Genomic DNA, 15,069 nt, shown 5'->3' with positions numbered 1-15,069 from the left:
CTTTCTGTAGCATGTGGCACAATCTGTGCACACCTTCATCTGATTCTGTTGAACATTTTCCCTATCCCACCATCCACAGCAGCAGTTCCATGGATTCGGGCAGGAAACATTGATCTGAATGAACATGCATACAAGGTAAATTGTACTGTGTGTTACAAAGCAAGGAAAGAATAGCTCTAGCTTTAGATAACAATGAAGAAAAAGGATGTGTGAGAAAACGACACAGCAGACCAGATTCAATCTGTTTACATTTTTAATAGCTGGATTTATTTAAGAATAACACGTTACAAAAAAAATACAGATTTCAGGATTTTTCAAATTATTACTTGCAGAAAAACATAGAAAAAAAGTGACCAAAAGAGACTGGTATAAAAAACACAGATAGATCCAAAAAGGTATAAACTTGTCTAGGAAGAGCATGACTTGGGAAGGGTGGGCAATGGGGCATTTGTACAAAACTACTGTTTACAAGTACGGAATATATATATATATATATAAACTGTTCCCTATTTGACAGCAAAAATACAAGAACTCTTTATAATTATTCAGCATTAAAAGAAAGGTACATTGGGGAGGTATGTGTAAGCTGTCCAACATCTTTCAGACCTGGTTTCCAAATGCATCCCACTTTTGTTGTCCAATAGTCTGTAGATATCCAATAGAGCTGCTGCACAATGCCCATTCGTATGTGCAGTTGTGGTGAGCTCCCACTGAAGTAAATTGTAGGGTTGTGGAAAAATTGTACACAATTCACTGTCAACCAGGATAGCTACAACAGGAGACATTCCACTGAGGTCTAACAGTTTAGCATCTCTCCCACAATGACTAAATGTTATGTCAATGAGGGAGACTTGAGCCTTGGACTCTGCCTTTCTGTAAACATAAGGCTGCTGCTGGCAAGGTCTCTTGCATTTGTTTCATGTACCAACTGTATAGACTCTATAGCAACATTCTCCAACATGTAGCCCTCCAGACATTTTGGGCTGCAACTCACATTGCCATCAGGTTAGGGAAGGCTATGTCTGCATCAACACACACACCTGCAAAAAAGTACAATGTGAAGGAGAAGAATTCCCATTTAGGACGTCCTTTACAGCAACATTAATGGCTATTAAGAGTAGAAACAAAAGGGAGTGGTCATGATAGAAGAAAAATGAGGTCAGGCTTCGATTTTGGAGTAAGAGTTATAACAGAACACAGAAGAACTGCAAAACTCAGCAGACATTTGTTCACTGTTACATCATTGAGGAAGGCTTATAAATATATATATATATATATATGCATGTGGTATAAAAATGGTTTACCAACAATTAAAAATGTTTTTACACGTCATATTGTACCTAAATTCTACAAATAGCTAATGATCAAAAATTGCTCCATCCTGTCAGATAAGCATCCATTAACCTATAGCTGCTCGGTATGCTTACAAATCCTATTTTGTAGGAAGTATGTGAGGCAAAATTCCCTCCTAATTTCAGGATCTCCTTAAATTCTGATAAGCCAGGAATATATATATAAAAAAAGGGGGGTCTTCAATTTTATAGGGACTGTCCCCAGTTCTCTGGGCATAAGAAACTGGGCCCTTAAGTGCCCTGCAGCTTCCTACTCTATTCCCTTTCTGCATCAGAAGCCATCCATAGAACCCACACAAAGAACAGACAATTATGGAAAATGAAACCAAAATAAACAATTTGGAGGCCTGTGTGATCAAGTGCCTTATCTTTCCAATGCAGGGCTGGAGAGCATATTCAGAAATTGTTGAACTATTAGAAGCTGCCCAACATCTGAAGGGCTACACATTCTCCATCATTTCTCCTGGGTCTGAGTTTCTAGTTAGAAGAGAGTTAATGACAGACTCACTGTGAGCAAAGTGATACCCAATGTTCAAACAAACTTTTGATTGAACATCAATGAACTAATATTGCTCATCTTCCATTTGCCATCCCCTGCTACAGGACTGAAAGGAAGGTCATAGTCATGGAGTAAAATTCAGAAGCTGCTTCTTATGTGCTGGTGACTATTAGGGCTGCCATTCTCAAGGAATTCCATTTCGCAAGGTGTTTGAAGGGCAATAATAATGTAGGGCAAATAAGTATTATGGCTGCTGCAGGAAACCTCCGGGCTATCTGCAGCAAGCTGTAGAAATAAACACATGCGTAGACACCCAAATGGCAAATGTGGTCCAGTTGGATTTCCCCATGCATGTACAAATGTTTTATTTCTATGCTCAACACATCTGTTGAGGAAGACCATCTATAGCAATTGTAATACGTAGCAGTATGTTGAGTTTTGATGTTAATTTTTGTCCAAATCATGACATACATGGCATAAGCATTTACCCCTTACTCTGCAGCTGTATCCTGGCAGATGTGAAGTTGTTCCCCCAAATCAGCATTTAAAAAAAAAATTACAGGAAGCTTACTTGAAAATAAAAAGTTGCACTCCTTAGTGCTTCTAAAAGTCACTAGTAAAAACACGGTTTCAAAATACAAAAAAGTGTGCTTTGGACACACTACTCCGTGAAATAGATTTATTGTTTTAAAAAGCCACATAATGTGACATATAAGGTCTTGTAAGCATCAGTGGGACACTTGTGCAGTCCACAATGGAGATGGCAGACAATGGCCAAGGCCTGGTTCGCAGTCTCTGAAGGGTCTGACACTTGAGATGAAATCACAGCAGTTTCCGATGAAGGATCTCCCAGACCATCCGCTTTCGGAAATAAGGCATGTGTTGCTTTAATGAAAACAGAAAGAAAAAGGTATTAATGCTCCTGCCATGCACATGTAAAGTGGCAGTTATAGTCCAGTGCCTTGGTGTTCAATCCCAAAGCCAATCAGCTGTTCCATAGGTGAATATCGAATCTACAGGAATAAGCATGAGTAAGGTTGACAGTCTTCCTTTTTAAAACCTTAAACAAAAAGATCTTGGAGAATTTACTAATCCCCTTCTGCATGAAATACTCCTCATTTGAAACTGCAGGTCAAACCATCTCGTTCTCTTCCACTCATGGTTTTACAATAATGGCAAAGCGTCATATCTTAACAAATAAAAACAAACAGGTCTTTTTAGGATGAAACATTTACTTACAGAAGTTACACAAAAACTAGTTACACAAAAACTGGACTACAACTTTGAGAGCTACTGAAAATAGTGAAAATAATCAGTTTAAGAGGTTCTGGATCCTCCATTTTGTTCACTGACATGAATAGTCGAATTACAAGATGATTAAAAGGTTCTGAAACGTAATATTCAATAGAAGGCAGGGAATATTTAAAATGAAATGATTATTGCTCTAATTAGTACTAGTTACAGCACAGTTAGGAGAAAAAGTGCATTGTGGTTATTTATAGAAGGGATTTAAAACTGATCACTTCTTTAGAGATGCACAGAATTCAGCAATACCAGGTGGTTACAGAGGATACAAAGTAGGTGTTTGCTTGCATGTGTGGTGAGAATGTGGCCAAATCTATATGTTATGGAAGGAGAGTTTTAAAGAATGTAGTGACATAACAGAAAAAGCAATACAAATGGAGCTAAGTTAGCCCTATTTAGAGTGGCCAATGTAAACAAGTTCCCCATAAAGAAATCCTGGCTTTCCTAACTGTAAGCAATCTATCCACTACTAACTGCAAATAAAGGAAACACCACTGGACTGGTGGCCATATGCAGGGAATATTATCTTTGTAAAAAAAAATCAAATAAGCAGATAACACCACTGAAAGAGTCAGACATATTCTTTGAAAACTGTTCTGGTTTTATTGGTATTTTCAATAAACACAAGACCCCAAGCAAATCACTAATATCTCAAGAAAAGCTATAGAGACATCTTTACAGTGTTATAAACATTTCACAGACTCTCAATGAATTATCACATATGAATATATACTTTCAGTCTCACTTGATTCCTCTCTTTGTTGGATGTTTATTACTTGATATATTTGTATCCTTGTTATGTACGAATGTTGTTGAATTAATATGGAAGGTCAAGATAGATACTAGACTTCATCCTCCTACATAAACCTTTGACCTTGCAATCCTAATTCTAAATTTCCCAGCAGAGAGGGTCCTGTCCTCCTGTAATCTGGGTTTAGCTCCTCCTATTTGCTCCTGTAGGCAGGGACAATAAACAAAAGACCGGCCCCTATATAGGGAGGAGCTAGCCCCCCCTGAGCCCCAGTCTTGTTCCTGCCTAAGCTCCTAGCAGGATGTTCTCTTCGAGCCAGCAAAGTTTTTCCTTTCTACGAAAGCAGTTTTGAGAGTTTTCTTGGCCTTCCCTTCTTCTCCTCTCTCCTGCCTTTCCCCCCTTCCTTGGTGGTGGCTATGGCAGAGGACCCTGAGAGCATGGGTGAAGGGCCATCCTTAACCCAGGCTTCCCTAGCTCAGGGTCTGCCAGCTCAACAGAGGGAGCTGGCTTCAGAGGGAGACCCATTGGGATGTGTTTGCTGTTGCTCTGCAGCTTCTTTACTACAGCCTTGGAAGCATGAAGAAGACTTAAAATGGCAAGGGCTCCCAGGATTGGAGAAAGGTCTTGGCTTTGCCAATGACTCTCCCTCTCCTCCAAAGCTGCCCCCTTTCATGGTGGGAGCACAGGAGATTTCTGCAAACAGCATTGCAGCACATGGGAGCCGTGGGAAGAGATGGTGAGGGGTATCCCCTCCATGTCTCTGTTTTTCCACATCACCTCTGCCCAGCCTGTTTAAGGCCAGGGATCAGTGAGGAAACTGGCCAGAAGTCATGGAAACTTCCCTGCTCAGCCCATTTGGGGCCAGAGTTCAGAGGACAGGCCAGCCAAAAGCCATGGCAAAGGATTTCTCTGCATCACCTCTGCCCAGCCTGAAATGGCCAAGGTCAGAGAGGCAAGCCAGCCAGAAGTCACAGGAGAACGGTGAGTACCAGGGGCCCTCTCTCTCTAGCCACCAAAGAACATTTGCCAGATCTAATGCCCTCGCTCAGGGCAGGCATTGCCATGAGGCCTCTGCCATGGCCATTGCAGGCACTATGCCTAGCATAAGGTTTGGGACTCTGCCAGGAGGGCAGATGGGGGCATTAACCCTTGGTCTCCCCCTTCCTTCCCATCTCTGGCCCCAATGACACCCAGGACCCTAACAGGTGTGGGGGATCCATTTGCAGACTGGGAAACACATGGTGGTGTTGCCAGGGCTCCTGCACATTCCTTTTGAATTCTTATAATGAGATGGTGTGTAAGGAGGCAGAGGATTCCTCCTCTGTGTTGCACAGACACATGGCTGTAAAGGAAGCTGGACTTGGCCCAGCAGGAGCTGAAGCTTCCAACTCTAAAATGGTCTTTTTTGGCTGACAGAGCATCCCACAAAAAAGCACAAAATGGCTTCATGTCCACCCCAGAGAGAGCATGGCCTTTGCCACCCACTTCTAAACAGAGGCTGGAGGGCCATCTATCGGGAATGCTTTGATTGAGAGTTCCTGCATGGCAGAATGGGGTTGGACTGGATGGCCCTTGGGATCTCTTCCAACCCAAGGATTCTTTGAGAGATCCTTGCCAAGTCCCCTGTTCCCATTTCATGACTCCTTAATCAGCAGTTCATTTAGCCGCGAGACCCCTCAGCCTTCATACAGGTTGATGATAGTCTGCTACATGGAGTTGGGGTGATTTTTGAAGTCTCTAGACAAGTTCATCCTCAAAAGAAATCAGACTTAATTCTGACCACATGCCCTGTTAACACAGAGTGCATCTATGCTTCTGCATGGACTCACCAATGTCTGCGAGATAAAGGTTAATCCAGTGTCTTCTTTGCCTAACCATGGGATTAGTCTTATTTTACACAGGTTCACAGATGTTCCAGTAAAGAACTGCACATTGTTTTGAAATTTTAATTGGAGGTCAGACATTAACATTCCTCTTTCAGAGTGGTAAGTCTTAATTACTACAAATGAAATCACCTTAATATCACCTTCATTGCTATAACCAGTTGACAAGGTGATCAGTGATAGGCTGGAAGCTGCCATAGGTCCAGATTAGATCAGGTTCTATTCTGATTGATCACATAATCCACTGCTTAGGCAAGTTCTCATCAACTGCTTCAGGTTTTCAGTGGCTGACCTGCTATAGTCCATCCAAGCTGACATTAAGAAGGGACTTGACCCAACATGGTTATAAGGCAGGTGTCTGCCATCACGTCGTTTCTGCTCCATACAAGAGCAGCTAGAATGGCAGCCACCCTCACATTAAGAGGCTGTTGAGGGGAGTTTCCATCAGGGCCTGCCCACCAGACATCGTTTTCCATCTTGGGATGTGAACACAGTCTTAAAGGCTCTGACGGTTGGACTGATCAAGTCCCTTTGGGAGGCCTTCCTCAAACACCTCTCCCTCTAGGTCATCTTCCTCACAGCCATTCCCTCCGCCAGATGGGTGTCAGAGCTGGGGCCCTGTCGGTACGTAAAGACTTGTATATTTTTAGGTCAGTCTCAGTGTGCCTTTGTCCAGACCCTACCTTCGTGCCTAGGGTCAACTCAGCCTTTCAGGTGTCACAGGACATTCTCCTGCCTTCATTCTGCCCCGATCCTAAGAAGGACTTGGGAAAGACCTGGCACACATTGGATGTGTGCAGAGCCCTCAAAATCTACATCAAGAGGACTTCAACCTTAAGGTCATCTGAGATGTTCTTTTCCTTTCGCCTGGGCTCTTTGGGGTGCAAGGTACCAGTCTCGATTCTGAGTAGGTGAATCAGGTCTTGTATTCAAAAGAGCTACTGAACTCTTGATCTCACTCCACCCGAGGGGTTGATGGTGCACTCAACCAGGAGTGCATCTACCTCTGTGGCCTTGACCACTAGCGCCTCCCTGTCAGATATTTGCAGGGTGGCCACAGGGAAGTCGCCTTCGACCTTCATAAGACATTACAAACTGGACGTGTCTCAGTCCGCAGAGGCGTCATTTGAAAGGAGGTTCCTCCAACAGATTGTGTCGGGGGCCACAGTCTCCTAGCAGCATCTCCCTCCCAGTTCGAGAGGGCTTTTGTAAATCCCAGATTACAGGAGGACAGGACCCTCTCTGCTGGGAAAAGGAACGTTGGGTACTTACCGTGACACGTTCATTTCCTGCAGAGAAGGGTCCTGGCATCATGCCCACCCGGGTGCTGCCTGCGGCCTCCGACCCTGCCTGCCTGTTGGTGGACCTGCCTTGTTCTTCTTCTTGTTGCTGGATTGGTTTTTCTGAGTTCTTGTTTGTTCTTGGACTAGTTTTTTCTAAGGTGTTCTAGTTAACCCTTAGCTCAGGCATCGGCAACCTACGGCCCGCTGGCCGGATCAGGCCCACTGAGGCCTTCGGACCGGCCCCAGGCCAGTCCTGCCGCCGCCATAACTGCGGCGGCGCCTTTGGCTGCTTATGTGGCCAGCCATCCACCCACCTCCTCCGCCTCCACAGCCCCCGGGAGTTCCTTGCCTGCCGAGCTTGTGTGTGTGCGCACGCACGCGCGCAGGGGGCTCACAAAGAGCAGCTCCTTCCCTTGAGGCTGGCTGGCCAATAGGAAAAGGCTGGGGACGGGGCTGTTTCCAGCCCCAGTTGACCACTGGCCAGTCCCAATGGGAAGGTATGGCTTCCCAGGAGGAGGAGGAGGAGGAGAAAGAGGAGGAGCACTGAGCTCAAGCCTCTCATGGGCGAGCGGGAGGGAAAAGGGCCATTTCCGGGTGCTGTTTGGCGCCGAAAATGAAAAGAAAAAGGAGGAGGTAGGTAGCCATTTCCAACATGTATCTTCCTCTCCTGTATTGTTCTTGGCCCCATCTCTGTGTGCCTTTTTATTTTCCTGCCCTGTGTATTGTTGTTGTGGTTGTTGAGTTGATTTTTGGCTCCATCTGTGTGTGTGCCTTTTTATTTTCCTGCCCTGTGTATTGTTGTTGTGGTTGTTGAGTGGGTTCTTGGCCCCATCTGTGTGCATTTATTTTCCCTTTTCTGTATTCTTATTAACCAAGGGCAAATTCACTTCTTGTTAAACCACCTTGACATGTTCAGTATGCATAGCCATGTTACCCCATGTTAAGTATTAAACCCAAAGGGTTTGGTTATGCAATAAGCTTCTCTGTCAGGGATGCTTTGATTGAGAGTTCCTGCATGGCAGGGGGTTGGACTGGATGGCCCTTGTGTCTCTTCCGACTCTATGATTTTATGATTCTATGAAATTTGCAAGAACCCATGGTATATAAAGCCACGTGAAATGCTCAAATGTGCTGTCATGTGTGTTTTGGAATGAAGAGGGGGGTGGTTTGGCCAGAAAGGGAAGTACATTTCTGCTATCTGTCTAGGAATAATGCCAAAATGCCCTCCATTTTGATCATGCCTAAAAATAGCAGCAACTTTTTTTCGCATGTCCTCCATTTTAAAAATATATCCTACATTTGGAAAAATGTCCTACATCTGTCCCGGTTTGGAGACAAAATTTTTGGCTTCGGCCCCCCAGTAGTCTGAGGGACAGCAACGCGGCCCCCGGCTCAAAAAGGTTGCCTACCCCTGCCTTAGCTGATGTTACTAAAGTTCAGTTCCTTGATTACCTTACTAGTCGCTTGGCTTGTTATTGACTGGGGCTCAGGGGGGCTAGCTCCTCCCTATATAGGGGCCGGTCTTTTGTTTATTGTCCCTGCCTACAGGAGCAAATAGGAGGAGCTAAACCCAGATTACAGGATGCCAGGACCCTTCTCTGCAGGAAATGAACGTGTCACGGTAAGTACCCAACGTTCCTTTCTCAATTTAGGTTGTCTCCAATGGAGGCAATGCTTAAAAACAATTTATACAGAACCACACAGAGAAAAATGCAATCAATAGCATCAGTTCTTCAGCAAAGAACTGTATTGTGGTTGGTGAAATGAAAATTAAGAAAGAAAGACACCAGACATTGGTCACTAGAAACTCTGAGTAACAGAGTTGAAGACAACTTCAATATAATACCATCTTGTGACAGACATCTATGTAATACGTCACTGGCAAAATATACAAAAGTTAACAGAGCTGAAAAGTAGCCTTGCTGTTATAAAATTAGTTGCTGGGTTTAGTATGTTGCATATCTGGAATTATATTACTCACAGAAAGCACAATTCACTCATCAGTAATGTGGCTCTACCCAAGTATCCAAGCTTAAACATTCTGTACTGAGCACCTTCTGATATTGTTGTGTGCCTTCAAGTCATTTCCAGCTTATGGTGACCCTAAGATGAACCTATTATGGGTTTTCTTGGCAACACTTGTGAAGAGGAAATTTGCAATGGCCACCCTCTGAGGCTGAGATAAGTGTGACTTGCCCAAGTTTACCCAGTGGTTTTACATGGCTGAGCTAGGATTCAAACCCTGGGCTACAGAGTCCTAGTCCAACGCTACACCATGCTGAATCTCCAAAACTTTCTATTACAGTACAATGTTCTCACATCTTTTAGGTTTTGCTCAAAGCATCCTTTGAGAACCTAAGATCTTGGAATCTGACTTGTACTACCCAAGTTATGGATGCTTATTTATGTGGAGTCTATTCTACAGAATTTGTAATCAGTTTGGCTTTTTGCACAATCCTAATTAAGCCCCAAGACACCATTATGTTCATATAGACTGACAGTAACACCAGAGTGCCTCTTACCAGAAGGCTCAACTTACCTGAGTAAAGTTAATAGGTTTGTCTTTGGAAATGCAGTCAGCATATTTACAGGCAAACATCCCACAGTCACTGCCATTCATTTGCTGAGGGATCTCCTTTAAAAGACATGTAAAACCAACCTCCTTTAATTACATAATCAAACACCTTTATCAAGCTTTGGCCTAGAAACAGCCTAGTAAGCAAAAGATTTTAAAAACAACAAGGAATGTCTAGAGGCATGCAACAAGTTCCATATATACATTGAGGCCTCTGAATATCTACAGCCACTACATTTCAACAGTAGCTATAGCGCTCTATAGTTGCTATAGATATCATGCTCCTTTCTGCTACTCTCTTGCCATCTTGGCAACGATATAATTGCTGCCACTTGCCCCCTATTTGTTATCCAGCAAAGGTCTCCATCCCATGTTTTATCAGCAACTTTCCTCCTGCTTCTTCTAATGGTAGCTTAGAGCAATGAGGACTGGAAAAGGTGACAACTAGGAATCTTTTATTTGTCTCTCACTAAGGAAATACTGTTCAGCATCACACAGAGAAACGGCAATAGCAGCTCTCTTTTTGCATAGAGTAGGACAAAGAGAATTGGCCAGGCATTCTCCGTAAGGTGGTGCCTGTAACAGCAGATTGAAAAGGCAGCTGCTTCAGGCACTGGTACACACTGAGACTCAAACGAACAGCTCTATGACACATCGAGTTTTTTCTACCTATATATAAAAATATTATCCTTATGTTTTCACATAGTAAAAAGCTGTGCATCAAAAATTTAACTAGAATTACAAACTGGGAGAAAGGAGACCTTTCTCATGTACAGACCAGCCCTTGGAACAGAGTAATGCATCTAGACCATGATTCACTGTATGTGTGTTTTAAATCCTTGTATAATGACCAGTCATACACAGACACCATACCTGGCTCCTTTTACTCAGCAGCATCCAGCCATTTGTATCAAATTCCTTCCGTTTTTTATCCAAGCTTTCCTGTTTTAGGTACTGCCTGCAGAGGACAGAAAAGGAGAAGGAAATGCTTAGTAAGCAAGCAAGCAAGCAAGCAACAAAACAATTCTGAAAATTAATCTGAATTTCAGAGTTGTAACTCATCTCATAAAACTCATTCACTTAAAGCAGCCCAGCAATTTGAACTAGTGCAAAAACTTAACTATTTTATATTAAATAGCTCACTTGCTAGCCAGTTCAACTACATTTGCAGTACACATTCAGGGCTCATTCATTCACAGTAGTGTATTTTAATTTGCAGCACATACTACCTACTGAAGTTGCTTTTTAGTAGCAGAAATCTTACATTTCACGCAGCTAAAATGTTTAAAAAGTATGCTGCAGTCAACTCCAATTTCCATGTAATTTAGCATGGGGTCAAACAAAATCAATAGGATAAACACCACAAGGTAACGGGCACCTATATTTTAAATAATAGTTTCAGAGATTTTATTTTCCACTTGCTACTCCCTTCGGTCAGTTTTGGAGTAACTCTTTCCTACCACTTCACCAAGGAATTGCACCCTTAATTGCAATTACTGAAGGACACAGGCTGTACCAAGAATGTCCTCACCTCTGCACCTCAATCCCAATAGCTTTCTTTCTGTTACCAATACACAAGGCAATTGCTTTCTTGGTAGCCTGTTCTATGTGCTATTCACATATCTACTGTAACTTATTTCCAAATTAATTTTTGTGTTGCAGATCCCCCCTTATGCTTTCTCCAGTTGGAATAAAGGCCTTTCTGAATAAAGGCCTGTCTATGGGCAAAACCCCATCCTAACTCTTCTTTCTACAAATGCATGTAATCAACCCATCTCAGTACATTTTTGACAAAAATAAGCTGAGCTGAGGTAACACAGCCTTCCAAGTCATTCTTGTAACTTACTCTCTGCAACCTCCATATATATGGAATATTTTTAAACAACTATCACAAATGAAATTTATATACATAAAATACTTTCTCTTCTCCTATTGTTCCCCCTTTCTCTCAAACCTAATATACTAGTAGTATAGTATCATATTAAGTGTTTATATCTGGTGGTGCTTCAGAACAGTCAATCAACAAATCCTGTTTGCATGAAGGGCTCTGGAGCTATATCCCTTGAGCAGCCACAGTATGCTACGTGGCAAATCACTTCTGAAAGAAAGGGAAGTGTCAAAAAAGGGTTGTGATGTGGCACAGGTGCCTTTCATTAAAAAGAAAACAATCCACTAGATTTGTAAAACCTAGCCGATGTTTCTGCTTAGTAAAAGCAAGAAGCAGCTTGATGAATGCAGTGAGAGCATTTTCAAGAAAAATGAATAAAAAAGAATGCTGGAGGAAAGAAGTATTTTTACTTGATACTGACCTAATATACTTTAACATGTCAGAGCACCATATTATTGGATCTCCAAATTCTCTAATATTGCTTTTGGCTTCAAATGGAAAAACATGTGAAAATATCATGATATATAAAGTCTATGGAAACCCTAGTCAAAGCAAGATATTATACAATATAAATAACTTGACTTCATGTGTCTCCTCCCAGATAATTAGAAGTCCTATGTAAGAACATTTGCTAATGAACACAGAGAACATGGCAGTATACATATTTTTTAAACACAGCAAGGAAGACACTAAAGCTTGCTAAAGCAACCAAGATGCTTTCTGGAAAAGCTATTCTGCATCTCAGATATATACATCTCCATTGGCAAGCTAGGAAGAACATGAAAACAGGTGGTGTGACCTAAAGGTAAAAGTTAAAGGCTTCCCCTTTGGCAAGATTATCATGTCATGTCCGGCTATAGGGGGCGGAGCTCTGTTACCAAGCCAAGGGAGCCAGCATTGTCAAAGATGACTGTGATCATGTGGCCAGCATGACTACACTGAACATTATTACCTTCCCACTGAAGTGATACCTATTTATCTACTTGCACTTTTACATGCTTTTGAACTGCTAGGTTGACAGAAGTTGGGACCAAATGACGGGAGCTGACCCTGTCACATGGCATTTGGGTCAGCATCTTAATCTCTAAGCCACTGGGTCCCGGGGCTGCCTATATTTCATCACTTCTTGTTGATATTAGAAAAAAGCTGTGATCCTCCTAATTTTGAACTTCCTAGATTGACAAAGAACAAGAGCACAATATTTCTTCTGGTTAGAGCATGTTCGCATGGAACATGAAGAAGCTATGGTTAACACCAGGAAATTCCTCTAGGGAGGTGGGAGATATTCATGAGGATGCACTCAATTTACAAAAAACTGTTTGCTGAGTTACTGCACTACATTAGCATCAGGGCCACTTAATCATTAGTAACATCCATTGAAGCATACTCTGCATTGTCTAGAAAAATTTTCTGAGCAAACATTCACCAGACATGTCCTGTCTCAGATCCTCAAATACCAGAATAAGGCACAGGAGCATGACCAGTAAGCATGGAAATCTATGAACTGGTTCACATCCAGCCCAAGAGTGGTCCCACTATCTATGCTAATAATGTCTACTCTGATTGGCAGCAGCTCTGTGTAGTTGTACACAAAGAAAGGTCTTTCTCAGCCCGGCCATCTAGAACTCTTAAAAGGATTATCATTACACCCATTCTGACTCTTCTCCCAACTTCCACTGATTACTTTATATAAACTGATTTTTAATATGTATTTTAAGAAAAAAATAAGCCAGAGCCACAGGAGATTTATGACACTTCATAAATCTCTCCCTTTTCTAAAAAGGGTCCAGAAATCATTCCAAAAACTCACCAAAAACCAGGAAGCTCTAAAGATTGAAAGCATGAAAGGGTCACTAACCATGAATAGGACCTCCGTCCCCTCTTCCCGGTGTGATCCTCCCACTGCATTCAACCAATTAAAGCCTCCTGAAAGGAAATAGAAAGGGAAAAGCAATTACAGGGAGGGCAGTAATCAGCAGGAAGCTGAGTTCCTATCCCATTATTCTACCTGTGCCACTTGTCACCTGGCCCAAACTGCAGGGATTCTACTCTACCTATTCTGCCTCTCCTAATAGTCTAGGACTGAAACTGGGACTAATTTGGTCTTCACATATAATTAGAAAATAAGAGACTATCTATATTCAGTCCCTGTGTTGATTTAGGAAATTACAGATAGAAGGCTCATCAGGTCATATTTGTTGTAACCCTTCCCTATTTAATAGGAAAAAGCACTTTTACTAGAAAGTAAGTTTGAGGGCTGCTCCAGACAAATCTCATTTGCTAAATAATATATATCTTTTGTTTTCCTATAAAGTAAATGTTTTCCCATAAACTAAATGTGGTGAATTTCCAGCAGAATAAAAGGCCACAGCTCCACTTCTAGACACATAAACACCTCTTCAAAATCTGCTTAAAATCTCTTGAGATATCAGGAAGCTAGTACTAAGGAATAAACCCATCTGAATGAACAGCTTGAGGTTTCACAAAAGGAGATACAACAAGCTATCTTCCTACTAACCGAATGATGTACCTTTCCTGGCAAAGCTCTAGCATATGAATTACATTTTAAAAAATATTCTCATTCACTTAGAAATTTCAGTTCAAATGTTATGGAGTGCAGTTGTAAGCATTGTTATTCAAAAGTAAATCCATGCATTCATTTGATTCTATGTGCATAGCATTGCTCTTTAGCAGGGCAATAAGGGTGGAAGGAGGAACCATCAGTTCATTGAGGGTGGAAAGAGGAGTCATGCCTCTCTTTCGCCTCTATATGAAGGTCTTTCCTATATGTTTCACTCTCATCAGGATACCAATAGGAGGGAGATTAAATGAACTGCATGCCTGTAATTGCTCCTAGCCCTTGTCATGAGCATAATGAAGGGCAGGTATAGGGCCCTGTCCATCTACAAGCTCACCCAACACCCTGGTCTCATCGTAGTACACTGCTGAAGTAGCAATATTCTTGGAGTTTCCCTGAACAGCAGGGAAAGAAATATACCATACCATAGCCCTTCTTGTAGGGGCCAAGAGTTTGCATTACAACAAGTCTGTCAATCCTTACTTGAAGTCAAAACTAGATACAAGCCACCTAAGTTAATACTACCTCAGAAATTGGACATTATAACTAGTATGATCAACTGAAATGGAAGTTAACATCTTACTCTTAGGTTACCAAAGCATGTTTGCTTTTTGTCCTCTCTCAAAAAAAGTCTTGGAAATTTAGCTGTTTATACAGGTTGCGAAATCTGTACTTAACCAACATTTCTTTCTATTGACTCTGAATTCTCAGTTCCCCTTCACACCTGAACTGGAAATGTGTGACTATGGGATACTCACAACAGTATGCGGCAAGCTTCGCTGTTGCTTCCACCCATTGAATCGAAGTAGGTGATGGTCTTTTTTCTGAAGTCAATAACCTAAGTAAGACAGAACTTGTAATCAAGGACTGATACAATCATTAACTTTCTATGAACTGTTATGCAAACATCCAGACATTCTATACAACAGCATTTGGAAAGTACACATTTGGCAAA

General features: G+C 42.0%; 1 protein-coding gene across 5 annotated transcripts in view; it reads right to left on the bottom strand.

Moving 5' to 3' along the window:
* Positions 1-235: 235 nt before the first annotated feature.
* The window catches only part of SENP1 (SUMO specific peptidase 1), a 47,312-nt gene continuing 32,478 nt past the window's right edge, over positions 236-15,069 (bottom strand). For 3 of the 5 annotated variants that reach the window (XM_089481913.1, XM_089481922.1, XM_089481932.1), the window contains exons 15-18: positions 14,873-14,952; positions 10,522-10,606; positions 9,613-9,708; positions 236-2,736 (exon numbers count right to left, since the gene is read on the bottom strand). In XM_089481913.1, the coding sequence (XP_089338039.1) occupies positions 2,674-2,736; positions 9,613-9,708; positions 10,522-10,606; positions 14,873-14,952 (324 nt within the window). In that variant the 3' untranslated portion in view covers positions 236-2,673. Of the gene's footprint in view, positions 2,737-9,612; positions 9,709-10,520; positions 10,607-13,394; positions 13,463-14,872; positions 14,953-15,069 lie in introns of those variants that run through there. The other 2 variants (XM_089481938.1, XR_016272063.1) reach the window with 2 other exon arrangements.

This window comes from Sceloporus occidentalis, unplaced genomic scaffold, assembly GCF_023333645.1.
Source record: "Sceloporus occidentalis isolate IW3139 unplaced genomic scaffold, rSceOcc1.0.p SCAF_1, whole genome shotgun sequence".
Classification (NCBI taxonomy): domain Eukaryota; kingdom Metazoa; phylum Chordata; class Lepidosauria; order Squamata; family Phrynosomatidae; genus Sceloporus; species Sceloporus occidentalis.
Note: the sequence above shows the minus strand (reverse complement) of the source record. Positions and strands in the feature narration are given on the sequence as shown.